This window comes from Battus philenor, unplaced genomic scaffold (genome assembly GCF_028537555.1).
Source record: "Battus philenor isolate CCGP_79_NKW_IND1 unplaced genomic scaffold, ilBatPhil1.0.hap1 SCAF_2, whole genome shotgun sequence".
In the NCBI taxonomy this organism is placed as follows: Eukaryota; Metazoa; Arthropoda; class Insecta; order Lepidoptera; family Papilionidae; genus Battus; species Battus philenor.
In genome coordinates this window covers 11270058-11297279 of record NW_027181682.1, presented here as the reverse complement: position 1 = coordinate 11297279, position 27222 = coordinate 11270058, and the positions used below count along the sequence as shown (strand labels likewise).

General features: G+C 31.5%; 1 protein-coding gene across 1 annotated transcript; it reads right to left on the bottom strand.

Moving 5' to 3' along the window:
* Positions 1-421: 421 nt before the first annotated feature.
* Positions 422-26067, bottom strand: JhI-21 (Juvenile hormone Inducible-21). The gene is made up of 7 exons (XM_068764911.1): positions 25700-26067; positions 20541-20839; positions 12065-12190; positions 10703-10844; positions 4279-4402; positions 3474-3674; positions 422-2671 (listed from the first exon to the last, which is right to left on the bottom strand). The coding sequence occupies exons 1-7, from the start codon at positions 25840-25842 to the stop codon at positions 2270-2272; spliced, it is 1437 nt and encodes a 478-aa protein (XP_068621012.1). The 5' UTR covers positions 25843-26067; the 3' UTR covers positions 422-2269.
* Between the last annotated feature and the right edge of the window lie 1155 nt (positions 26068-27222).

Here is a 27222-nt window from a genome sequence, read left to right as displayed (position 1 = left end):
TTCACATTGTCGTATTGCCATAGATAAAAATATATAATAACATAATTTAACATATTAAGCTTGTGTAAAACATTATTTTTGAATTTAATAGTTTATTGAGTGTTGTAAAATAATTAATATTTTATTATTATAGAATAGTTAATAAATTAAGTAAATAGAGAGCTTATCATACCTATTGGACTCATTGGATGAACGTCTAAAACCTGACAGCATTACGAGTTGAACAAATAAAAAGTAAAACTAGGACGAATACAGTATAACACGTTTAAACAATATTATAATTGAAAACAAAAGCACATCTAGAATTTATTGCATTTGGGTATTAAAAGAAGTATATAATTAAACTGTCCATATAGTTATACAGGCAACAAACTCAAAACCTGGTACACTCGGCAGCTTTCGTAGAAAATATGTTATAATAATGTTTAGTAAACACAATTGTTTTAAACTACTTATTATATGAACCTACCGAGTTCTTGGAGCACTATGCAAAAGAGACAATGCTCTACGAAACCGAACGTAGTCAATCATTGACGTTAATCTTACTCCTCGCCCCGAAGTGCCAAATCAAATGCCGGAAGATATATATTCCTCAATAAGAATGAAATGTTTTCATTCAATCATATTCGGTGATGTACGATTCTGTCAACTTTTACGAATTTTGCACATTCATCGAACTCAAGTTTGTATCTTGTATCGTGTTTGGTATCTTCGAGTTAAAGAAAGTTATGTGTCTCTCTTTTCGCCGCTTCCTCATGATTGAGGATCGTAACCAAGCACATCAGTTTAGTCAGCAAATGACCGTTCTTTAGCCTCCCTGTAATGTGACCGAAGTAATAAAATATACTACGCAAGTAGATTGTGAATAGCCGGGTCTTTTTTCTGAGCTCTTTAAAGAATAATCAAATAGTGCGGTGCGGTGTCCACGGGATCCTTAACATTTGGCACCAACACTATATCTGGAATGCGTCTATCCTTTTCCTTTTACGAGACTTAAGCGTCCAGGTTTCGCACGCGTACAGAAATAGGAGAAGACGAGGGTACGAATGAGTTTCAATTTGGTGCTTCTATGGTTCTCCTTGTTTCTACATACTTTCTCCAATCAACTCACTGTTAGTTTATCCATTTGCGCTCTAAGTATTACTTCGTCACAATCTCTAGAACTTGCTTAGCAGTAGTTATTCTAGGTCGAAATTGTTGCTGTTAGCCCTGGGGCTTTTACAGCTTCGTCGGAGCTAAGTTCACAGAGACGAAGGGTCCGTGAACTTAAAAATGAACAAAGCTGGACGGGCGTGTACCAGTTGCATGATGTTGTTTGTACGTAGCAAAGCGCTCTACCCGAGTAGAACTGTGTAGTGTTGATGTTGTCTGTATGCAGACTGGGAAGGCAGCGTGGATTATTACAGACGAGCCAAGGAGTGATCCGGATCCAACCTCGGTTCGCCCACACTGTTCGTGGTTAAGCAACGGGCGGCTGCTTTCTAAAAACAAGTGTTGTGCTGGGATGAGTAGTAGCGTTTGGTTCTGTTGTGTATAACCCTGTGTTCTGCGCGGAGTTGCTGGTGCTGTGTGATTAGCGCTTGCACTATTGTGATTGTCTGCAGAGGGTGTGGTGTGGTGCGTGCGTGTTCTATGAATAAGTGACCATTGATGTGACTGCGTAAACTAAATATGTCGTGCACCAGAATAGAAACCGAATGACTTTTAGCGTGTAGCTTTATATCAGTATTGAGTAACTCGGCGAACTTCGTTCCAAACTTCCGTGATTGAGCAGATTTTGTAATTTCAAATTTAACTAAATTATTGCGTTTAGTTTTTACATGGACATACGATGATGTTTCTCATTAATTTATTTTTTTAACAATTTAATTAGAAACATCATCGTATCCGTTGTTATCCTATTTCGGACGAACACAAAGCTGAAAATACAAAAATCATAAAAATATTGAAGCCGTTCATGTTTTATAAATAATGTAACTAACACGAGTTAGGTTTATGTGTATATAGATATAATTTTAAGCTAAGTCAAGTATTGTCTTAAAGTAATATCTGTAAGGAAGATCTCTGCTTTTAAATATTTAGTTCATATTCTATAAACTATCTGAAATTTCTTATGTAATAATAAGCATCACATATGATATACCAGTATATTCATTTGTTCCATAAATTGGAATATATCAACGCACGTACACATTGTAACGGAATTACATATAAATAATCAATAAATACAAGTCTCGATATTGGTCCTTCACATACAAGAATACATAATTTAATTAGTCATTTTCTCTATAGAGTCAACATAAATACACGAACAAAGTCTCTGCATGAACCTAAGTACGCAGCCAGAGAAATTATGGTAGCTCTCCGGTTTACTTTTCCATTTAACACATAAATAGTACACCGGGATTCCGGACAACATTATTGCTATACCTATGCCTGTATCTTTTGGGTTAGTAATGGCGGGAATGATAACCAAACAGGCAATAGCTATTAGAAAAAGATACGGAATTATTATATTAACGGTTATTGGTCTAGGTAAGTCGGGTTTCGCTCGACGAAGCCAGAGCATGCCGACAACTGACGCACCGACAGATAACCAAAGAGTTTGGGAGAAGTAATTTATTAAGTCGAAGACATTGCTGGTCGTCAACATGAGGAGTGAGATCAGGCACTGAAAATTTAAAAAAATAAAGTTATTAATGTCAAGTAAGATTATTGTGTTTCCTTTGACTACTATTTTACAGTTATCTCATATGTTTAGAACTAGGTTGCTTAGCTATAAAAAACTTTCTGTAAATTTACATTAAAACTGAAATGTTAATAGGTTTAAAATCATTTCTGATTCCCCACTGAGGACCTTTACTATTTCGTGGGTCCAGCTGGTTAAAGGCCTACGCCGCGTCTATCGGCTCGTTGTCGCCACTAGAGAACCTATCATCCTCAAAACCATAGAATGCATAGTATAATTTATATTTTATAAAAGATGCCTGTTGGTTATTTTTTTTTTAATTTTCATAATATATATATAGTCTTATTTAGCTATTGTTAGAAAAGATCAAACGCAGATACCAAATTAAAGAATGACTCCAATTATTTGGATAAAAATATCTTCATTAAAGCGAGTATTCGTATTTGAAAATGATTTATTATAACAAATTTCATATTGTATTGCTAATTTTTGGTTCCTTTGAATAGTAAGTTTACGGCTCCCTGATCTCGCAGATGTAGTAGTAGTTGTGTTTTATTTAGTTAATACATAAAGGGCGGGCAGCACATGACTGTTCACCGTGGCGACTATTCTAGGAGACGTTTGCCTTGCAGTCGGCGTCTATCGGCGGGCATAATGACATGAAACGTGAGTTTTATCTCAAGGCGATGCTGCAGTGCATTTATTTTGTACTTCAATCAAATTAAAATTTAAATCAAAACACTAATAAGAAATTAATTAATGATTAACAAAATGATATACTCACGGTAAAGAAAAGCGACGGTATAGGCGTCTGCCTTTCAATGTGAAACAGGGAAAAGAAAGCCGGCATGTGTCCTTCTTGTGCGCCGGTCGCAAACAGTCGTGCCGACGTGAATAACACACCATTAACTCCGCCGAACGTAGACAGAGCCACGAACACTGGGATCATCCAACTCCAGCCACCGAACAAACGATCGCCGAACACCTGAATCGTTAATTTGCCTAAATTATTTTTGACAGTACCCAACGCCGGAGAAGTTGAGGGGCGCTGATACAAAAATAAAACATTTTTAGATATTTTGTTTTTAAATACCATTTCCAATAATATTATTTGTCAAACGTATGCAGCGGAAATAGTATAACTTACTTATTTAAGTTCAGAGTGTGGAGAGGTCGTAATAATGGTGTCGCTACATGGCTACCTTGAATAGGGTTCATTTAAGAAATCATAAATATTCATCGTGATAAATATTATTTACTTTCTTTTACTGCAGCGATTAGATTTAATATTTATGCAAAGAAATATCTTACATTTGAAAATGTTCGCTATTATAAAAAAATGAAAACTTTGCAGCTAATTAGTACTTTAACATTTTTGTTCCATCTTTCTAGTTTTCAAATTTTTGTGTAAACACACAGTACTTGTAACGCTTGTACACGTTTTGTCGAATCAGTTTTAATAGAAAAATTAACAAATATTTATAATAGTAACAAAACTTACAACAAAGCTAAAAAACCATTGAAATTTTTCTATTCCATACGGTAATCAATAAAAATTTTAACGATCGTAAAAGAATACCAGTACATACAGCAGCCACGGCTGGGTTTGACATCATTTCCATTTTAGACACGACTGCGAAGTAGGCCAAGTTGGCCATCACGTAGATGATTGTAACCATGGGCATTGCTATCCAAATGGCACGCGGTAAATTCCTGAAAAATCGACGAACAAAATTATAAAAAAAAATGTTTGAGTATATTTTTATCTAATATAACTTAGACATAATTTTATAGTTTATAATTTTTTCACTTATTAAATATTATTTCTAAAACATAAACCGCGTCTTACAGCTGAACTAATGGTAATATAAACAGTGTTAAAATTCAGAATACTTCGTATAGATAGTATGATTGGTTATAGTGCAAAAGCTTTGAAGAGGTGAAGGTATAGCTCATTCGTTAGCAAAAAGATTTCGCAAAAAGCTGTTTCACCTATTTCCAATCACTCCTGTATAATCACTCCGAAATATGTTAAATTATTTTATTTATTTCTTTTAGAATGCGAAAGTTCAATAACTTCTAACAGTACAAAGTCTGCAAGGACTGATAGTAAACAATAAATAATTTTATTATCTAGTAATTCGAATATTGGAAACGCATTTTCTAACTAGATTATCATAACGTTATTTATTATTTTAAAACCTATGGTACACTCTATGTACCATACATTAATTAACAGCAAATAAGCTATACATTCACCCTTTAAAAGTTTATACGCCTATAGCCAATCACCCTCTATATACGTCTAATATCTAAGATCCTTTTCATTAAATACATACGATGTAGAAGAATCTAACTCGGTATCACGGTCTTGAATAATTCATGCAATAGCCTTAATGGAATGGCAAGATAAAAAGACCCGCATTTATTTTCTCAAGCGGCCATTCGCTATGTATAAACTGAATTCTATTTACTTATCGTCATTTATTTGTTGATTGTTAAAATATCAGTAAGCTATAGTGATAATACGTCCACCGTTAAGATTAAACTTTTAAAAGTAAAGTAGGGAAATAAAAGAGCTTTTCTTCGAGAAATGTTTGAATAGATCTCGAGGGAACCTCTTCTAAATGATTAAAGACGAAAAGAAATAAAAGCTTTTTATTGAGATTTCTCAAAGCAAATAGGGAATTACAGTAACAGTATATCCAAAATGGTTATCAGTTCATTTCTCTTGAATAAGTTAGCAATCAATGATTGCAGTTTAAATTCTTTATTTATTTTAAAAAAAATCCTTTAAGTAAATTATACTCGTACAAACAAAAAACAAACCGCTTTCATGCGGCCCTATTGAAGATCTATGAGGGAGGCTTTTATTAGGCAGTGGACGCCTAAAACGATTATGATGTGAACTGCTACGTAACAAATCCAAGTTTTCAAAAACGGATTGAAAAGAAACGGCAACATTTACATATAGTTTCCTGTACTTCCTATACATCTGAGGTGGCCAAGCTCCTCGATAGTCCAAGTCATTTTTCGAAATATGATGTTTTTCTCGAATCAAAATCGAATATCGAGAATAATAGAGTATTTTATCCAGAAATTAAATTTATTGAAAATATGTAAAGAAAAGAACAAAAATGTGTAATGAATTTAGTTATAAAAATTTACACAGATAAATTTTTAATTTTGTTGAAGGGTGGCGACCACAATATTCAGTAAGTATTTCAGATGCTAGTTAGTCAACTATGGTCGGTGTTTGGATGTTCTAATAATAATTATTCCCATCAACTATGGCATACACAATATAAATTTAAAAATTGAAATAACTCTACAATCAATGGGATAAAAAATAATCGTTCAAACAGCATATGGCTCTCGAGCCGCAGGTTGGCCACCCACCACCATATTATTACGCTGATAAAGATGACAGAGAAACTGCAATTGTAGAAATAAATTTTACGAAAGTTTATGCCATACAACGTGTCTGACATCGCGAACGAATTACATGAAAATGGTTATATAAAATATTAATTATTATATTTTATATACACGTAAAATCATTTTTATATTTATTGTAAAATCTTAGTATTGTTACAGAAGTATCGAAAAAACAAAAATCGTCGTTACTCCTCATATATGACCATGGCAAGGCATAGGCCTCGGTGGGGGATATAACATAATCGCCACGCTTGGCAAGCGGGTTGGCGATTGCATTGTGGTGTTATGGTACACAGAGGACGCAGCTGCATTATCCATCCTCTGGAAACTTGTTTTGGAAAGTGCGAAATATATAAGGTCCCGGGAATCAAATTCTTGACCTACGATCGCAACTATTGACCTATCACTGCTCATCATACTAATATATATAGAGACATATGTAATATATAAATGCCTATTGCTTCTTAAATAAAAATTCGTCGTTAAAATTTGATATCATAAACTGCCGCGACGTTGACCTATTCACAAGATAAGGAAGATTTACTTTATTTGACGGATCACGTTCTGAGCACACGTTTAAGCATTTTTCATTGTTAGATTTGAGCAATTTTGGATTTTGTTATAACGCGCTCGTTTATCGCTCCTTACTAATAAATGTGGAGACCATTTACATACGTTATTTTTAACAATGATAGAATGATATCAAACCTATTTCGGCCCTCCAGACTTTGTCATTAATGTCATTAAAATATCTTATAGTAAATTTTAAAGTTCATTGAACTAAAATTTGCAAAGAAATCCTGTTATAATCTGAATGATTTTTAGCGATAATAGAAGTTGGGAATGAATTGCTCTACTATTGTATTAAATGTAAAGTAAAAGTGACAACTAAACAAACCGGTTTTCATTTGTTATGGGCATTTCTCAAGTCAGGGCGCTTTTGGACAAGGGTTCCAAACATTTAAATAGAAGGGTGCATTACAGACACGTTAAATCGTCTATCAAATTGAGATCTGAGATTCTTCTCATGATGTATACAAGACATCATTGTGAATGATGTTGTGGAGATAATAAAATGAATAAATTAATTAGCACGCCTCAAAAATTCGATAAACAATCAACATAGAAAACAATAAAACCTTCTAAAGAAGGGCCAATTGGCACACTATTAAGATTAGATCTCTAACTTTCAACGTTCTATATACGTATCGTAATATTTGAACTTTTTGTTGCAGGCGGCTACCGTCATGGTTACCGTACTTTCCATTTAACGGTGTGCTACTTTTAAAAATTAGGCTCGGTGAGAGTGAACCTACATATATATACAATTTCTGGTATGTATAGGAATGTAAGCAAATTTTGATCATCAACAAATGACATTGTCTTTCCAAATACCATCTAATAATTTATATTTGGTATTTATAGGTATATAAGGAAATTTTGATCGTCAACAAATGACATTATCTTTGCAAATACGATCTAATAATTTATGTTGATTGTTGAAAATTTTGATCACTAATAAATTATTCGTATATTCGATTAAGATCTAATAATTTGTTTGTTGTTTATAGGTATTTCAGGAAATTTTGATCATCAACAAAATATATTGTCTTTCCAATATAGATTTAATAATTTAGGTTGATCATTTTTAAGCCGAAACTATAATCTTATTGGGACAAAACGTTTTTACGGTTTAACATATATATTACTATTACTGGTGATGTAATTTCATAAAAAAATGACGAATTACTATATATCCATTCTTCTCCATAGTGGATACATTCAATTCAGGAATAAGTGCTAAGAATAAGGGTTCGGGAGCTTTTAGCAGAAGAATCAACGTAACTTTAATTGAATATTATACAGTATTAATGTATGCAACCATTTATTACATCCTCTTATTTAAGTGTGTGTGTGTGGGATAATATATATAACCAGTCGGTAGAGGATGCCTATAAGACATCGAGTACGTCGTAGTCCAATTGTAAAACATTAAATTACACCTTAACATGAAATTATAAATATCAAAAATATCTATTTAAATTTGAATGTACTTTTATTACAAGTAGAAACAATAATTAAACCACATCCCGACTTTTAATTACTAACAAAAATATACTTTGTTTAATATACAGACATATAAGAGTCAGTCTATAGTTGTTATTGAATTAAAACGGAGCGCGCGGAATAATCAAATTTACAAGTGTTCTAAGAAATATAATTCAAACATGAAACAGAATACTAATTTTGAAGTTGATGAAACTCAAGTCAAAAATCAAGTTAGGGAAATTTAATTCTTCTTAGTAAGGTTGCGGGAAGTCGTTGCATGCGGTCAGCACAAGACTTTTGGGGGAGGCCTATGTAGGCGTATGTATATGGTAGGCGTCCATCGGTTGAAATGATGATGACAAAATTCTTTTGTGTCGTTATATGAAAAAGTAAAAATCACATTACCTTTTTTTGCGATGTAAGAAAACGGTAATACCATGGCTCTTTTATAAAAGAACTGCACATAAAATATATTATAAATAAGTCAAAACCCACATAAAACATGATATTTAAATGACCAACCACTGAGCAACGCCAAATTCACTACAATGTATATCACTTTCATCTCCACGTGTTAACGTACACACGTGAATAGATTTTTCACGGAACATTTTAAAATGATTTATACAAAGAGTACATAGTTTAAAATGAAGATTTTATTCAAACGTCACACTCTATCATGCTATAATTATTTCAACGTGTTGCGCATTTACTACCTTTCGCTTTCTCTAACGAAAAAAAAACATGATAGCTTAATATAGCTGAAATAACGCTATGAAATGTATCTAATCTAAATATATCGGAAATATATTTCAATAAAAATGTATTTTATTACATGAAAATGATGTACAAATATGCAACCCGTTGAAAATCATAGGATAAATGCTATAAAACTTTTAAAAAAATTAGAAGTTAAAATAAATCTTAACATTTGTCATATATTATTTTTTTATTTTAATATGGCCATAACATATTTTGATTGTGCTACCGAAAAGGCTGTACCGCGCCTTATGTATGCGTACGGCGGAACAGAGGTATATTGACCGCTCAGTTCCATCAGTTAGTCATCAACATTAGGGTGGCGGCGCCCACGCATTTATTCTTCAGCGATTTCACTTTAACTAACGGGTTATCAGTCACAACTCGCTAATTATAGATACCGATCCCGAATACCGCCATAAAAACTATATTTTTACTCAATTGACATGAAATGTGTTAGTTAGACGATAGTTATGATGGAAGAGGCTTTTGCAGTACTCTACATACGATATCCTTACAATGCTACTAACGAATAACAAACATATTTTTAATTTACACGATAACCGGCTTTCGGTACTTTGCTTCAACTTAATAAATATTTTATTGCAGCCTGCGTGATGACATATAGATAAAAATATGTTTATGAACCAAAAAAAGGTTAATAAAATATAGGCCCCTTTTATCAGGAACGTACATTATACTTGTACGTGCCGATATAAAACAAAGCTCATTACGAACGAGCACCATCTCTGCAAAGAACAGATAACGAGTATAGTTTCTCTGTAACGGTTATATTCGTAGCGAAAGTGCAACTCGTATTAAAATATTGATATTGCTATAATTTTAAATACAGTATATTAAAATAAGATTTTTTTTTATTTTGCCTTCAACTCTGTCTCAACATTATCGTGTCTGCCGACAGACGCCTGCTGCAACCCATAGGCCTCTTTCGAATTATCTACACTCCCCAATGTGTCGTACGTATCTCGAGGAATTCTTGTCTGAAGTGGCAATGGGCATGGGTATACATCACTCATACTATCTACGGCCGTTGAGGCCAAAAGATTTTTGAGCGGCGACCACAAGCCGGTAGACATGGCGTGGTTAGACTCCCCCAGTTGGACCGACGATCCTTTTAAGATCTTGGCTGTCATGAGATGTCGCGGGATGTGGCTGAATGCGGTCAGCGTAAATCTAAACGCTGTGTCTATGGTGCCGTAAATGAAATCAGGTTTTGAACCATGAACCATGACATTTTATGTGATAAATTATCGTATACGTCTATCAATCATAATAATCCAATGTAATTTTATTCGAGACAAGATAAAGTGCGAAACTATTCAGAGATACGTGCACTTGACCGAGTTTGTGCGCAGGAAGATCAAACAACCTTGAGTCGATTTCTTTTTATTGTACAAAGCGGAAATTATAACTTGATCACAATTTAAGAGGAAAATATATCAACAAACGCGGAGGGGAATACCACCGTTTATGAAGAGGAAACTCGCAATAAAAATAAGTAGTTTAACGTTGACAGTTTATTTTATATGCAATGTTATTTTATTGATACGGGTATGAAGCGCTAATAAAATTGTAATGGATTGATTTTTATTTTATTAAAGCACTGGAAACAGTAATACAAGCAAAAAAATTAAAAACTGAGGGCAACAAGGATCCGAATCAATTGTTCTGTCCAGGTGTTAATAACTCATAATAAATATTATATTTCTAATTACAATGCGTTTAATTAGATTTTCAAAAACTTACTTGTAAGGATCCTGTAACTCTTCGGTAACAAAATTAAGGTAGTTCCAGCCACCAAATGCAAAAAGTCCAGAGTAGAAGGCCAGGGCAATACTTCCAGCGTCATATTTGCCTTCGAAAGGCTTTTGGAAATTTTCGGTATGACCTAAAATTATTTTTTTTATTTAATTCAGAAAAGTTTTTCCTTTTTAATATTGACATTACACAACCTAAAATTAATTAGACAAAATACTGCATCGGAATGACACGTATCTTTCTTACTTTACAAAAGAAAACAGATATTTATTTATTATAGTAAAAAGGCTCTGCCGAGCAGACCGCGAAAATAATGTTAAACGTTATTAATTGTCTATATAACTTAAATCTTGAAGATCTAAAAAAAGAACCGATATCAAAATTTAGGTTGTGAAAACATAAGTAAAAGAAGGGAGAAGAAGGTTTTTAAATTTTTCACATTAAAATACAAAGTTATGTGTAAATAAAAATAATATTCAATAACAGTATTGGATATCGTTATAAACTCACATTTAACAGACAAGTCTGATAAACATTATTCGCTAATTCGTTTGATTAATTTCGTAATCAGCCAGTTTCCAAATAAGGTCTTTGGTTGATTTCCTTTTTTTGTTTATTTGTGGCTCTTGCTTACTAAAAATGTTTTGACCATAAAATTCAACTGTAGATCATAACACACTAAATAAATATTTAGTTATTCAATAATAGTTTTATTTATTTTCCATTTCATTATGGCCACTAAATCTAGCAATAGACAACTAAAAAATATCTGTTGGTCGTTTTTACATATAAACAAGTGTTTACAATCAAAAAAAATTGTAATTTTGTATTTTAAGTTATACAATGTGTCCAGTCATCTGTAACATTGCCTTTACACCTACTTCAGAATGAAAATGTTATCGCAAAGCATACCTTTTTTTTCTGTCAAAATAAAATAGCTGCCATTTTGTTTGTTATATCAAATATGGGGTGATTGTACTAATTTTTCTATCATGCAGCGCATGCAAATTTAATTTCACAAAAAAATAAAACCATTGTTCATAAAAAGACAAAAGTATTAATGATCTTTAGATAAAGAAATGCTAAATTTCATTTTTTTATTTCTTGATGATAGTGCACGGCGTTCGTGGAAATAAAATCTTGAAATAACTCTAACAATATTATAAAAAGGCTAAAGGAGCGGATACATTGTATATTTGTTGGTAAAATACACTGCATAGAGGGGTAGAGAACTAAAATAAAGCATTAAGTTCGAATAGTAATACTTTTAGTATTATTATATACATAGTCTATTATATAGTACTATTTAGTCATACAGAACAAAAGGAGTAAATCAATCAATAAACTCACCTATACAAATGTAATATAATCCGGCGATTATAATAATTACTAATGCCAGCAGCTTGGAAGAGGTGAAAACGTCTTGAATGCGCATCGTCCAACGAACACTTATGCAATTGATTGCAGTGAGAATGCCTGTAAGTAAAAAGTTAACGACTTGTAAACCGTCTAAGCTTTACCAGGTATATATGACCTGATTATTTCATAACGAAATGCATATTCGAATCAAATATTAATGGAGGAAATATTGAATCATCGTCGTAAAATAGTTCGCGTGGAAATTTGGTCCAAGGGGACATAGTACGTAATTTGCTTTGGAACATATGTAGGCCATTATTTCTGAATCATTTAATAATAATACATAACAAAGTTTAAATTATTACGCGGCTTTGAACAACGCACTTTTGACCAACAACTATTTTAACATTAAGTGGTAAACTAACACGGCCACAAAATGCTTATCAGCTGAGAAAGGCCGGCTAGAAACCAAAGTTTAATACTTGTTATTTACACTTTATTTTAAACCAATAATATAACCAACAATTATAACCAACAGAAATAAAATGCGTCTATAAGAAAATGTCACAAAAATATTTGGTAAAAATATGTGTGTATTACCTACAGGCAATAACTTAAAATTAAACAATTCATGCAGAGGCGGTACAGCAGGCAGTGTTATCGCTCGAGGCGATCTCTACCAGACAATCACCTTTATAACAGATTATCCATACGGTTTTAATTAATATAAAATTTTGCTTAAAACTTTTACATAAAGATAATAATTTTTTCGTAATTTTACTCCATGTCAAAAAAATTAAACAATATTTAAATACGATACGATAACAATTTGTTTTCATTTATGAAAACGAAAATGAAACATAGCAAAAACCTTTGCCTTAATTTACTTAAGTTATAATATAATTGTATACTGCGTTCTACATTATTTTCACAAAAAATCTGAGCTTCATTTAATCACTGTAAATAAGAACATACCATGCAACTTAGCTAATATCCTCCTATGATTAAAGTTATGAAACCATGAACTTTCTTATGGCATATTCATAACTAGTAATATAGTTTATATAAATCCGTATATTATATGAACATACAATATTTTTTATTATTTTATAATTATAATCAATAAATATATTCATTTGCCATTTTTTAAACTTAGTTTTTTTTATAAATATGTAGAGAGAGATATTTATCTGGAGACGTTATAGATAGTAACCATGTAAAAAGTGTGAAACCAGCTTATCATATCGATTTTTAGAGAGAGCATATACTTACATGTTAGGAGACAATAGTGATAAAGTCTATAATGGTGATTTATGAATAATTTATTACTTGTAATTCGTGTTCTAGTAAAACTATCCTAATTTGATAAGTTATTCACGCTGGGATAAACATTTTTTGTAACACAAATGTTTCACATTATCACATCGTTATAAGGTATCAAATACATGAAGTTCATTTAACAAGATAGCGGGAAAATGAGCCAGTTTGAACGCTAAATAAAAATCTAATAGGTATTCACGAAGCATAACTAGTTTCAATATGTTACTGTATCGTAACCGTTAAAATCCTGGTATATTTAACGAATTTAAATGATCCTATAGAGTCAGCTTAAAACGGTAAGTATTTTGTATAAAATTAATAGTTAGTCATTTTGCATGTTTTTTATAATTTTAAACCCATTTCGAATATCTTACCAGAAAAAAATCAACAAGTATGTAACGGATGATATTTTAATATTAAAATGGCAAATAGATAAGCTGTCAAAATAATTATTTATTTTTTTAAATACATTATATACATTGTACTCGTAATGTATTTTGCTGCAAAAAATAAAATTGAGCATGTATTATTAATTCATTAATAACAGAAATATAATTATTTCAATAGAAAGATATTACTTAATGTATTGTCGTAGTTAAATATATTTAATTTATCCCTTATATGGATATAACAAAACGTATATTTATCAAACAACCGTAGTCAACAGACGATAGTGTTTATTGAGAACATCGTCCCTTTGACAAATAATTAGGTTAACAGAAAGCTTCCGCCAGTGTAATGATCGAACGCCGATCAATCAAGTAACTGGTGTTCCAATTCTTAGTGTTTCAAATAGACTTCATCTGATACATATTGACCGTTACTGGTTGGTGATTAAAAGCAAAATAAATTATTTTTAAAATGCAGTTTAATAATGGTATTAAGCTGCATTTTTTACTTAAAATTTAAATTATTAATAAAAATATAAACAATATATACGCTACGCTTATCTTTTATTATATAGCACTCTTTTTGATAGTAAAATCTTTAAAGGGTACTGTGATATAAGCATCATCAATATAACGGCCGTTAGACGCCCACTGCAAGGTATAGGCTTTCCTCAAAGATCACCACGATGATCATTTTTGCGCTGCCCGCATAGTGGCTTCCCGATATCATAGCTATGTCGACGTTCGACCTAGTGGGGGGCCTGCCCAAACCACGTCTATCAGCTCGTGGTCAACGATTTTTCGGCTCGAGCTACTTTGTGACTTTGATTCTTTTTCTGATCATCTAATTTTAATCTCGCAGCTAAGCTAAAGTTATCACCTAGATCAGTTTAAAGTTTCCTCAATTATAGTTACTATAATTAATTTACTAAGTAAATATTTACAGGGCTTAAAACAAAATATATCGTTACTATTACAGTGATTCAACAGATAAGTAAACTACACAAATGATTCGATACAGAATTCAGCAGTAAACAATATGTAAAAGGAAATGAGCCATCGTAAACATGACTCGTGTAAGATATTCAATTACTCGATTCACACATTAGGCAAATAACTTCATATTTGATACGAAAATATTTGTCATATGAATAGGCATAGACAGATTCGCAAAGTGCTGTGTTATAATAAATAATAAAGCAATGTCGTCGTTATTCCTAATATTAAAATAACTAATTTAATAGTAAGAGTAGTGGGTTTGCTCAGCGAAAGCGGAGGATACATCATGGTTTCCTACGACTCCAACAAAAATGTTGGTGACGGTGGATTTCATTATGAACAGCCGCACGTTTGTAGGTGACTCGTGGTGACGTGTGATATAATTCAGAGAGTTGCTCATTGTGAATGATGGTAAACTTCAGCTTTATCCTTTCATCGAGAAATAAAACCAACATAGAAACTTCGGTATGGTGCAAAAATTTCCCCTCCGAACGTGTTGCTGCCTTGGCCTGACGATTTTTCCCACGTAACAACAAAGAGAAAAAAGAGTGCGAATTCGTTATTGCAGTTTTAACTAAACATTAAAAGTTTCTCACGATCGAAACAAATAGCCAAATCATTGGTCTTGCAGAGAAAGTGTATTCCATGCAGGATTTATATACAAAAATAAAAAAAAAATACGAGAGTAAAATAACATAGGATTAAATCCTGACAAAATAATTACTATATCGTATTTATATATAACAATATAAAATGTTAGTAAGCTTTCTAGCGTTAGTTGTAATCAACAAGTAAATTTACTGCACGCTGCACACGACCCTAACTACTAGAAACTTTTTTTTCATATCAAGGGTCACACATCGCTTATTAGGGTGAGCTTTAGTAACGACACAGCTGTTGTTAAGTATATTATGATAATTGTGTGTTCTGTTTGTGCGCAAATTGTTGTCTAAAATATAACAAGGAAATAATTTAAATTACATTAACGAAAAATTCTCAGAAAACTTACGATAATTTATGTTCACTTTCGTTTGTGTAATAAAACGTTGTAAAATATAATTTTTATACAATATTTATAAATTCAGTTTTATAATAATACCAAACTGCGATCCCTAACTCGCCTGCCAAGCGTGGCGATTATGGTACATCCCACTATAGATATCTTTGGAGTAAGCCTATGCCAGTAGGTTATGGGCTGAAACGACTTTGATATTTAGTTTGTCTAGTCTGATTACTTAGGCAGGCTAAGTAAAGAGTGCTCGATGCTAACGGTGTGTTTCGATGGAGGCTTTCAATCGAAACTCAATACTTTAACATTGCTGTTTGACGGAGAAAATAAATGGCATCAAAACAGTTTAACGCTAAAGAAACTTCACCTTCATTTATTAACTTTATATTGTACTCTGATTTAACACATTATACTAACTGTCCCAACTCAAAAAGTCTTTTCAATCGACCGTGGGAATGAATGAACTTCCGAGAATCCGTTCTTCTCGCCGAAGGGAATATTCCTACCAATTTACATGTCTCTAGATAACGCGATGAGACAGTACAAAGGTGAAAATATCTTATAGACATATAGATTTGTTAAGAAATTTACTATGATATTAATAGAGTGTGCAGTGCACGTACTGCATCTTACGATAATTAAATTTCCTTACTAAACTGGTTTTTAATCATCTTGTGAAAGGCAAAACGCAGTATACGATAAGGTGTACATTTTGCATAATTTATAAACATTTTCACATGGGAAACTGCAAAGAGTCGTTGAGAAGATTTTCCAATAGCAAAACATCGAAGATATTTTGTCATTAGTTACATAGTTTAAGAAGTAAGGCTTGAGCTTGAGCTGAATGCATTATTTTTAAAAACAAATTATTATGAATGTAACTATAGCCTAATATTAAGGTAAACACTGAAATTCTGAACAATGAACTCCCACTGTCCGGCTCGTATAACGAATACGTTCAAAACAATATTGTTACAAATTGGTAACAACAGCGCAATGGTTTTCATCTGAGTGTAAACAAGTTAATAAAAACGCCAGTATAGGGCGGTATTAACATCAGCAACAAGTGTTTGACTTCCATCAATCTTGACACCAACATCTCTTTCATTGTGAGATTATTTTACATAACAATCTTTTATGATTTATCTTTCTATAAACTTATCTATCTTCTTTATATACAAGATATTTCCACCAAAGTGCTGATTCATCTTTGAAACCATAAGTCTGACCTTTCATAAATTTAGATTTCATGAAAGTTCTTAAGCAAGTGGGGTTGAACTAGCTTTCATAAGTCTACGAAGAAGGCAGGCATGTTATATATAGAATTAATTTCTCATCGGTACAAAAATTTCAACATTCTTTCAATTAATAAAATTTTGAAGTCTGTAGTGGCACTAGAGTACCCTATAAAATTAGATTAATTTGTTATCTAAATTGTTAGTAGACAAGTCGGATCAGATGCTACGTGATACGTTTCAGAAATAAGAGTGTACAATCCAAGGGTTATAATAAACAAAATTCTTTCGAGAACTACATACACATTCGTTGAAATATGTACGTGTTTCACTTAGGACTTCCTTCAAATCTAAACATTAACGCTCACGCACTACAGCTCGGCTGCAGAAATACCATAGCAATGATTCATTGATTTCTATGAAAAACTTACGTTTTTTTTTCAATACTCTAAATGTCATTATTTATGATAATGTAAAAAGACAAACTGTAGTGAAATACTTCGATTAATTTCGTAATTTATGTAACCGTTTCCGGTACTTTGTTAGCTAGACCAAATATCACTAGTCGTTAACCAAACTACAGTTACGATGAGCCACTTCTCTTTCGTATATAATGACATTATTGTTGGGTTGTTTATACCTAACCAAAGCGAACAATACTGATCGCATGCACCTCTAAAACGCCAGTATTCCTTTATCTTAAAAAAAAACAAAGCTTGCATCTTTATATAATACTACAAAAAATTACTTTAATTAAAACTAAGAAATTTGGCGAATTACATAATTGTCGATTTTTTAATGTGATTTTTTAAAATGGTAAGGCTAAGTAACAAGAAGGGTAAAGAATAAAAAATAAATACTCTGTATTTAAATTTATAAAATATATGAACGTACCATTTCGATAATCATAATATAATTATTGGCAATAGTGTGTTTAATCTCGTATGCGTTTAGCAGTGTTAAAATATTTACTAAATTTTAATAATTTGTGGATTTAATGATATGTATAAATGTTTAGATTTTTAAAACGAAGTTTGCAAAAAAATATATCTAAAACGTATAATCAAAGCTAATGGCTCTTAAAAAGATAATCATAAAACTATGATCGATAATCTATCTCAGTACTTTAACAAACACGAGAGATTATATATTTAATGATCAAAGAAACTATATGAGTCATGTTACTATGCATATCTAATGACATGAACAGCGATCTTAACGACGTGGGACAGACGTCTCTTACAAATGACGATCCCCATAACGTCAGTACGTCGCCAGGATTATTGCTCTGGATAAGATATTACTTTTTTAATTATTTTATGTTCTATTAAACAGGTCATAAACGTATATAAGATAGACAAACACACGCTGTGACAAATGAGGCAATAACTACATATAATTCAGTAATTATTATCATCATCACATCATCACATAGATGCTCACTGCAAAGATATAAGTCCCAAAGATCGCCACTATGACCAGTCTTTAGCTGCTCGCATCCAGTCTATGTCATCAGTCCTCCTTGTCGTGAGCCTTGCCTTGTAAACCACGCCGCGACTATCGGCTCATGTATTCAATGGTTATATTATGCCATAATTTAGTTAAATTCACCAAAATCGGTCTTCTGAAACTAGCACGTCTCTATATAAAATGCCCTTCATAAAATGGTTATACATGTCTTGTGGTTATTGCATGCGAATAAGTATCAAAACGATTCAAGGTTTCTTGGCTTACAAATAAAAGATGACAAATTCGGTTTTGTTGGACTGGATGACAAATTCGTTATAATTTTAACTACGAGTATTCAATCCATAATGAATAATCGTTATATTGAGATTATGTAAAGACATTGCATTATAATAACATTTAACTATATGTATGTTCGTTTAGTTGACAATTAAATAACGGCTAAAATAGATAAATAGACAAATAGACAAAACAGTTAACATTTTTTAATATCTATTTCCAACTAAATGTTACTGTGTTATGTATCTAATTCAAAATCTGAACAAAAAGACAGTTTTTATACCTCAAACATAAGTATATTTAAAAGAAAATATGTAATTTCTCAGAAAATTTTGGTTAAATAATTCTAAGTAATTTACCAAATTTTCACGGCGATTGCTTGTACAGTTTTTGAATCTATCGAGTACAGACAGACAGACTTAGGGTCTCTTATATCCAGTTACGATGTTTTAATTTTTTTACTTTAATTAAAATAAAAATTGAGATCAAACGCCCATATAAAATTAAATAAAAACAAGTCTTAAGTATTACGATCAAATATAAAATTTCATTCAAAACTTTTAAAAAAACCATTCCGTCGTTTCAGATTAAATACATGTTAATTACGAGCATTGTGATTCTGAAGTTACACATAAATTTAATACAAGCATAAAAAAGACAGTTAAACATAGTTTATTTAGTTCACTGAACGGTAATTAACCAACACGGTTAGCATTCATGACATTTAAAAATTAACAATAAACCACTGATTTTGTTCACAGATTTTATCCATTGCTTATATCTGTTTTAGTTATAATTATTTTATTTTAAACATAATTGTTTATTACTTATTCATATTTATTACTTATCTTAAACTACTTATATTAATAATGTTTTATAAGAATAATAGAACTCAATTTATCTTGCCAGATTATTTCGAAGCCTTGTATGAAAAAATGACAAAGAATAGACGAATTTTACTTTCAACGTTAAGATATCAATTTGCATAAACGTTTTACGGCTCTCATAAAAGATAACCAAGTGCAAGTATAGCATAATTACGGTAAAAGAAATAAACGGCCTCATATAGATTATATTAAGTTTATGAATAAAGATAAAAATAAGTAATAAATTGTTATTATGGTAACATATAAAAACATTTACAGGGTTATAGGTTAGAGGGGTAAAAACTTTCAGCCCATTGGTGAACGTGTAGGTCATTTGTCAGTAAAAAGCTTTAAAGTTTTCAGACCCATTTTCAATCAACCTGTATCTTTATAGAGTGACCACTTTGAAATATGTTACACTAATATATTTATTTCTATTGGAATACGTCAGTCCAATAACTTCTAGCACTGCAGTCTGTGGCGTATAGGTGACTAACTTTAATTTTACGATTTTTTTCTTAGTACGAACGCCCTATACCTTACTATAAGTTCATTTTTTTATTATTTCGGTAATCATTGATTTTTCGACACGGTGTACCATACATTAATTGACAGCAAATGAGTTATACGTTCAAGATTTAAAGCTTTTACACATAACCAAACAACGTGTATAGTAAACATAACATGTAATTAATTACTAAAATAACAAGATACGAAATATTTAAAATAGTCTTAATTTTTTTGGAGCGTTGATAACGATGTGTTAAACGTAACCTAACGCCATCCACTTTAAACATTCCAACGAACTTTATCTTAATTAGTCGTGTCTTGTATCCTATTGTCCTACTAACGAAATATATACTAATGATTATTAATGTTATAAGAATGAAATATTATACTTACATAAGCAAACGGCAGCAAGGAGTTTCACGGCATCTTGAGGTGGATCGCATTCAGGGAAAAAAGGTTTTACAACATAATGTCCAAATGTCAGTGCAACAATAGCTTGTGTTGTAGGTCTGATAATGAGTAATGCAATCCAAATTCTTAAGAAAGCCGGTAGAGGTCCAAACGCTGTGTAAATGTAGGCGTAGTCACCGCCGGATCTCGTAATGGACGTTCCAAGTTCCGCATAGCAAAGTGCGCCCAATGTTGACAATAAACCACATACGAGCCATATTAGAAGTGATGCTGCCACCGACCTGAAACAACAATATTCTGTTAATATACATCGACAATACCCACTAGGTGGACCGACGACATAGCTAAAGTCGTGGGAAGTCACGAGAAGTCACTGAATGCAGGCAGCGAAGTAGACCTATGCTTTGCAGTGGGCGTCCATAGACTGAAAAGAAGACGAAGAAGATATATTTTATCGAAAATATTTGCCTGCAGTTTTGGAGGCAAAAACATACCAGAATTTACAGATATTTGCTGACCAAACCTCCCTCTGTTGTATTTATACGTGTTTAGCGCTCGATTACCTGCCATAAGACTTTAGGTCTAAGTAAATGGTCACTTAAAAATGTTTTTATTTTTTGAAGTGATTCATTACCCTTACTAGTCGGTGTGGATTATATGAATACATTATTTTCCTGTTACGTGAGGAATTACCAAAATTTTATTTTATTTTTTTGGTTAATGTCAGAACAGTTTCTAGGAAAATATAATAATTATGTAAATGTGCCCTTATTAAATAAATAAAAAGTTATGCACCATTTTTATTATCTCGTAGTATTTGACACTAGCATTGTAAAAATTATCAAGTCTTATTAATAAATAGACATAATGCGTAAATTTTAAAAGATGAAGATTGATATTGTATTTAAATGTTTCATAAATTATTATTTCTTTGTTTTTATGAATCAATATGTAAGTCCTTTTGGCACTTTTTTACCAAATCAATCACTTTTTCCTAATCGATATTTTGAAGCAGATTTCTAAAATTTAACAAATAAATGGACAGTTATATTCAGATTCAAAATACCTTTATTCAAGTAGGCAAGTAGGCTTTTGAGTAGTCGAATATTTTAACATTATTAGTATTATAGTAAGCTACAACCAGCTCAGATCGCTGGCCTGCTGAGAAGAGCCGACAAGAAACACAACATTTGCTCTTTTAAATGAAATTTATCAAGTCTCGGTGTCTGCATTATAATATGAACCATATAAATGAGTCAACAAAGTTCCACACATTTCGATTGACTAAAAACTCTTGAATGCTTTAACATTAGACTTAATAATCAAATTTTATCTGGAATCTAAGATACCTTGAGGAACTTCATTATATATACACTCAGACTCACTGAGGATTTGTTAATTTTTTGAAGACCGCATTTGGGCGTTACGAGTTTGTTTTTTTTTCTTGTATTTATCATTTTAATATTTAAGGTTTTAAATTATGGCGCATAAATAATATTAAAAATGTATTGCAAAGCAACCGTTTGAACTTTAATTTCTTCATTGGATTAAAAAAATTTATAAAGTTTTTTTCCTTAATAAAACTAGCAAAATGTTCTGTTATACTATTGGCAATAGAAATATCTAAATAATCACATTAGTGTACATACTTTCTTCTTTCTTATAGGTTAAAAGTAAAAACATTTATTTAAACTATTATTTTATTTTAAGCTCAATTGATATTAGTAAGTTAGTGACATTTTTTACGTAACAGTAATAGGTCAATATTTTATAATTTTTATACATAATTTGATTTTTAATTTGATTTATATATAATTTTATTTTTTTATACTTAATTTTCAGTAGACTTACACTTCCTGACAATGGTATAAAAGGCGAGTCATACCGATTTAGATTGGGACTAACCCAGACCCTGCAGTGGTTAGCGGTTTTGTTTTTTCCGCAACACTGCAGATGTTATTTGTTTGCTTGGGCGAACACGCTTAACGCACTGTAGTGCTGTCATAGACCCATTAAAATTCTGAAACCATTATTATATTAGCCACCGAGAGCATTGACCCGCTGGGTAATCGGTCTAAAGGTTGCACGTGTAAAAGACTTGCCTGAAGGCTTTAAATAATATTATCTTGACAGCCTCAATACATCGGGCAAACTTGCGAAAGATCCTGTTACATAGGAATGGCATTGCTCTGCTCTTCTACTTAATGTAAACATGATTTTTAAGATCATCGGTAACGGTAAAACGGTACTGACTCGATATCCGAGAGCTGCCATCGCCGTCCTCATCATCCGCATCACCTACGACCATCGAGTAGATCTCACTTCAACAAATAACCGTCCCTAATCATTCACACAGCCACTTAATTAAACAGTTACACTGGTTTAATATACTCCTTCACTCAACTACTGTGAAAGGGTTATAATGGCTTAGAAGATTTTAGCATAGCTTGCGGAAACCTTATCCGAGTTCTAAGAGCTATATGGCTAATGTCACGGACTTCATCCGCATCCATCTCTACCACCCTTAGCTTTAAACAACGCAAACATGTTTTATCGTTATTAGGTTAAAATATAAAAAGTTTAAGGGATAAATCTTATAACGTGTCTGAAATATTTTAAAAGATGGAGGGAAACAAAGCAAAAAATAGTATTTTACTTCCCTCTATCATTCTTATAACCTTTCTTTTCTACGCGACTTCTATTATTTAATAGAAATTTGCGAAGTATAACCCAGAATATAAAAGGTTCTAATCCATCTATTAGATCACATAATCCTAATAAGTTCTTAAAGTAAACCAACGCAAGTATAATTACCATTATCACATTTAAGATTCTTATTGAGTGATGTAAATTTTTTTCGCCATTATCATCATTTTAGCCGAGAACGTCTACTTTTAGAGAATTAGCTTCCTCCGTAGATTTCCAATAGGACGTGTAGGTGGTGTCCACGCCAGAACAATTCCATATTTGAACTTAAACATATTTGAGATACATACGTAACTTAAATCATAATTTGTACTAGAATTTAAAAATCGTGCTAAACATTAGAGCATTTTTATTATTTATAAAAGAAATACCAGTTGTTGGTACGCGTTAAGTGTAATAATGATGCGATAAGAGACAATTTTATGTGTAGTTTCATTTAATGCCATTTAAACCTTGACCCTATTACTAACTCGTGCGCAAGGTACGATCACCGTTCAACTTTAAAGGAGGACGGTAACTAATCGAATCGATTGTACCGGTCTAAACATTTTGTAAGGATTTAATGAATGCAATTAGTTGGTTAATTATAAAAAAATATATTTCATGGAAATAATACTTAATTGTAAACTCACAAGCTAGACCAAGAATGTAAAAATATTCGACCTGGGACAAGAGGCAGAAAAAACGCCAGTAAACCTTCTATCGTTTATATTAAAAGAGCATCAATTTACCAGCAGTTTATTTCAGAGAAACTTTAATGGAGATATAAAGATTGATTCAGGTGTATTTACTTTTACACTTTTAACACGTTGTGTAAGTGCGGACTTAATGGTTTATAGGCATTCTCTATCAGTTAACTTAAAGCGGTGCAGAGATAATAAGTAGACAGGTGCGTAAATGTGTAGAAAAATAATCAAAGCGCAATAGTACAACTAAATACTCGTAGTGTTTTATTATAGGTGGTAACAGATACATAATAAATACTATACTATCTACTAATAAATACTTATAAGATGATATTAATGTATACCTATACACAAATACTATATAATATAAATAAATATAAAATAATTACAACCTTCTATTTAAAATAAATAACGACGATGTTTACAAAGCAGAACCCTTGTTTTCTTGGCAAATATAATTGTTATCAAGAAGTGCATGTTTGCAGAAGTTTTTTTTTAATTTTATTAAACAACATCGATCGGTAAAATCTTAACAATATTTTCTATTATTTATGTAATATATTTAGTTCTTCACTATTGAGAGCAAATCAATTGTTGTAGACCTTCGCTTATGAAACACGAATTATGAAACCCTATTTTTTTAACGCCATCGTTCACCCCGTCAAGTATCCCATAGACTCCGGAGGGCCTACGTAGACCACTTTGAAATAAAGTATTAGATAGAAGATAGAATAACTCAATATAAGCTATCTGAAAATAAATGTAAGCTTTAAAGCTTTTTGCTGACAAATGACCTATACATTGACCGTTTTTATTGACCTTTTAACCGTTTACGCCTATAAACTGCCATAATCAAATAACTTACAGATTTTGCATTTAATTGAGAAGTGCTTAAAAATTACACGGATCCATTTAAAATAGAATCTTACACGACCTATTTCCACATGATAATCTGATGCGTGACGCGTGGAAAAGCCTTCCTATTTAACTACAAACAAATGTCAAATACAATTCCCTCAAAATTTGTAAGAAATAAATATTTTACTTAATTCAAATGAAGTCTTATAGGAATATATTTTCCCTATAGTGTTATGTTAAACTTTTCAATGATATGGTTACATCGACATGTTTAATTCTTGATTTATCAACATTTATATTTATAACTACGAATAAAGAAGATCTGACATAGAGAAAAATTAAAATATCATGGGACGATGTAAAACTTTTTAAAAGATAAATTCTCATCAATATTTCATTTTTAATTACAAAATTTAAATACATAATATTAAATACTATTTTAAATACAAAAACATTTACAAAACTAGATTTTATTTTAAGAAACTTAATAAGATTTTATTTAAAGAAAGCCTGGTTATATTAATACTTCACTAGAATAATAATTAATTATTTACCTATAACAACAATTAATGATTTAATTTAATTAATGATACAGTTGATTTTCTTATTCGATATTACAATACTTTGAAAACAAGTACATTCATAAAAAATCATAGTTTGTTTTATTTAAATTTTAAAATATAAATATATTAATATGAACAAAAAAGTATAAATCAAAGTATAAATTATTTTTACTTTAAGAAACGTTATAATTAGTTTTAGCGTTAGAAAATTTATATTGTTTAGATATACTATAGTAAATTTATTAGAGTAATAACAAACAATATATATAATGTTTTATTAAGTATAATCAGTTTCTTATTATAAGGCGGGAAAAAAATTTGTACTTACTCCGTATAAATAAAAACTCCAGTTGGGGATATAAAAATTCCTGAGCCTATTATAGTACCGATTATTATGCCGACACCGTTAAAGAGGGTTATTTTTCGTTTCAAAACTACTTTCCCATCCTCGTTCACGGTTTCTTCGACCATAATGTAAAAAAATCAATCAGGTTCACCGGTGTACACAATGCACGTGGTTTTATAGGAAATATCAGCAACGTTACTATGCACCGCGACTTTTGTCCGTACTTTTTTACACAAATAACTCACTTCCAGTTAACATATTCAGGTTTTCTGTGACAGACCAGACTACTGACAAAGTAGACGGTAACTAAAATACAAGTCGCAACAAACCACACGCTAATAACGCTCAAACGCCGCAGCGCATGTGTGGACAGTTGATTGTGTGAGTTGTGTAGCGTTTACCCGACTTCATTCGGCAAGCTGTTGCGTACGATCGAGAAAGAGATGGAAAATATAAACTTTAAAGCGAATGAAGAAAATGCTGATATCGGTGGCAGTGTGTGCTGTGTCTTCCTGTTTTGACCTTGACGAAAATCGCCCCGGGAAAATTTAAAAGTCCTGCCTTTATTTCTGTTTTCAATTAATGCCAGCTTTTGTACAAAAATATGGCAGTTTTGTAAAAAAAGTATTGAAGTTTAAAGTTTAAATATCTGGCACAAATTCTTGTATATTCGACTGTATTAGAAAACCGATAACCTAAAATGATGTAACAGTATGAATTAGTTGCATCAGACCTATGTTTTTACTAGGCCACGAGTAGCAACCCTTAGCTTTAATGCTAAAATTTACGACTTATATTGTCATACAAAAATAAATATTTTTTGTTATATTCTCGCGCTTAATTCTTTGGTTAAGATTCTATGGCACGCCAAAGCAATAGTAAAGAGAGTATTTATAAAACAAACTTGATAGCTATATGAGTATCTTTTAAGCTTTTTTAATTAACAATGTATTATAAATACAAGTGCTTAAGTTTTTTTACAAAATTTCAATTTCGATGTCATAATTGTCAAATTCGCATTTCTAGTACAAGATTTACAAAATGTCATGAATCAGATATCTCTAAAAGATCCGTGAATCAATTGCAACAATTATGGTCGTTTCAGACAATTTTTGCAATTGTTGAGATTTTTTGCAATTAAAAGAAATTCGTCCAAAACACAAAATTGTTTTCTTAAGAATCGTTATTAATATGTGGAATGTAAATTTCACTTTCTGTAATAAATGGAGAAAGTTTAGTTACATTTTGAATATTTTGACAATTGGATTTTTATGGTTAATTTTTTTTTCATCTCGTTTATTAATATAAATTTTGCTTGCTTATATTTTGATCGACATTCGTTCAATTTATTCATGAGACATTTCGAAATATCAAATTTAAACCAAAATTTCAAAACTGTGATGATCGGACTGTATTTTGTAATTTAATTCTTACAACATTGGTAATACGTCAAATAATTTTAGAATTACAAAACGTGCAATAACTTTAATAGAAATATTCACTTT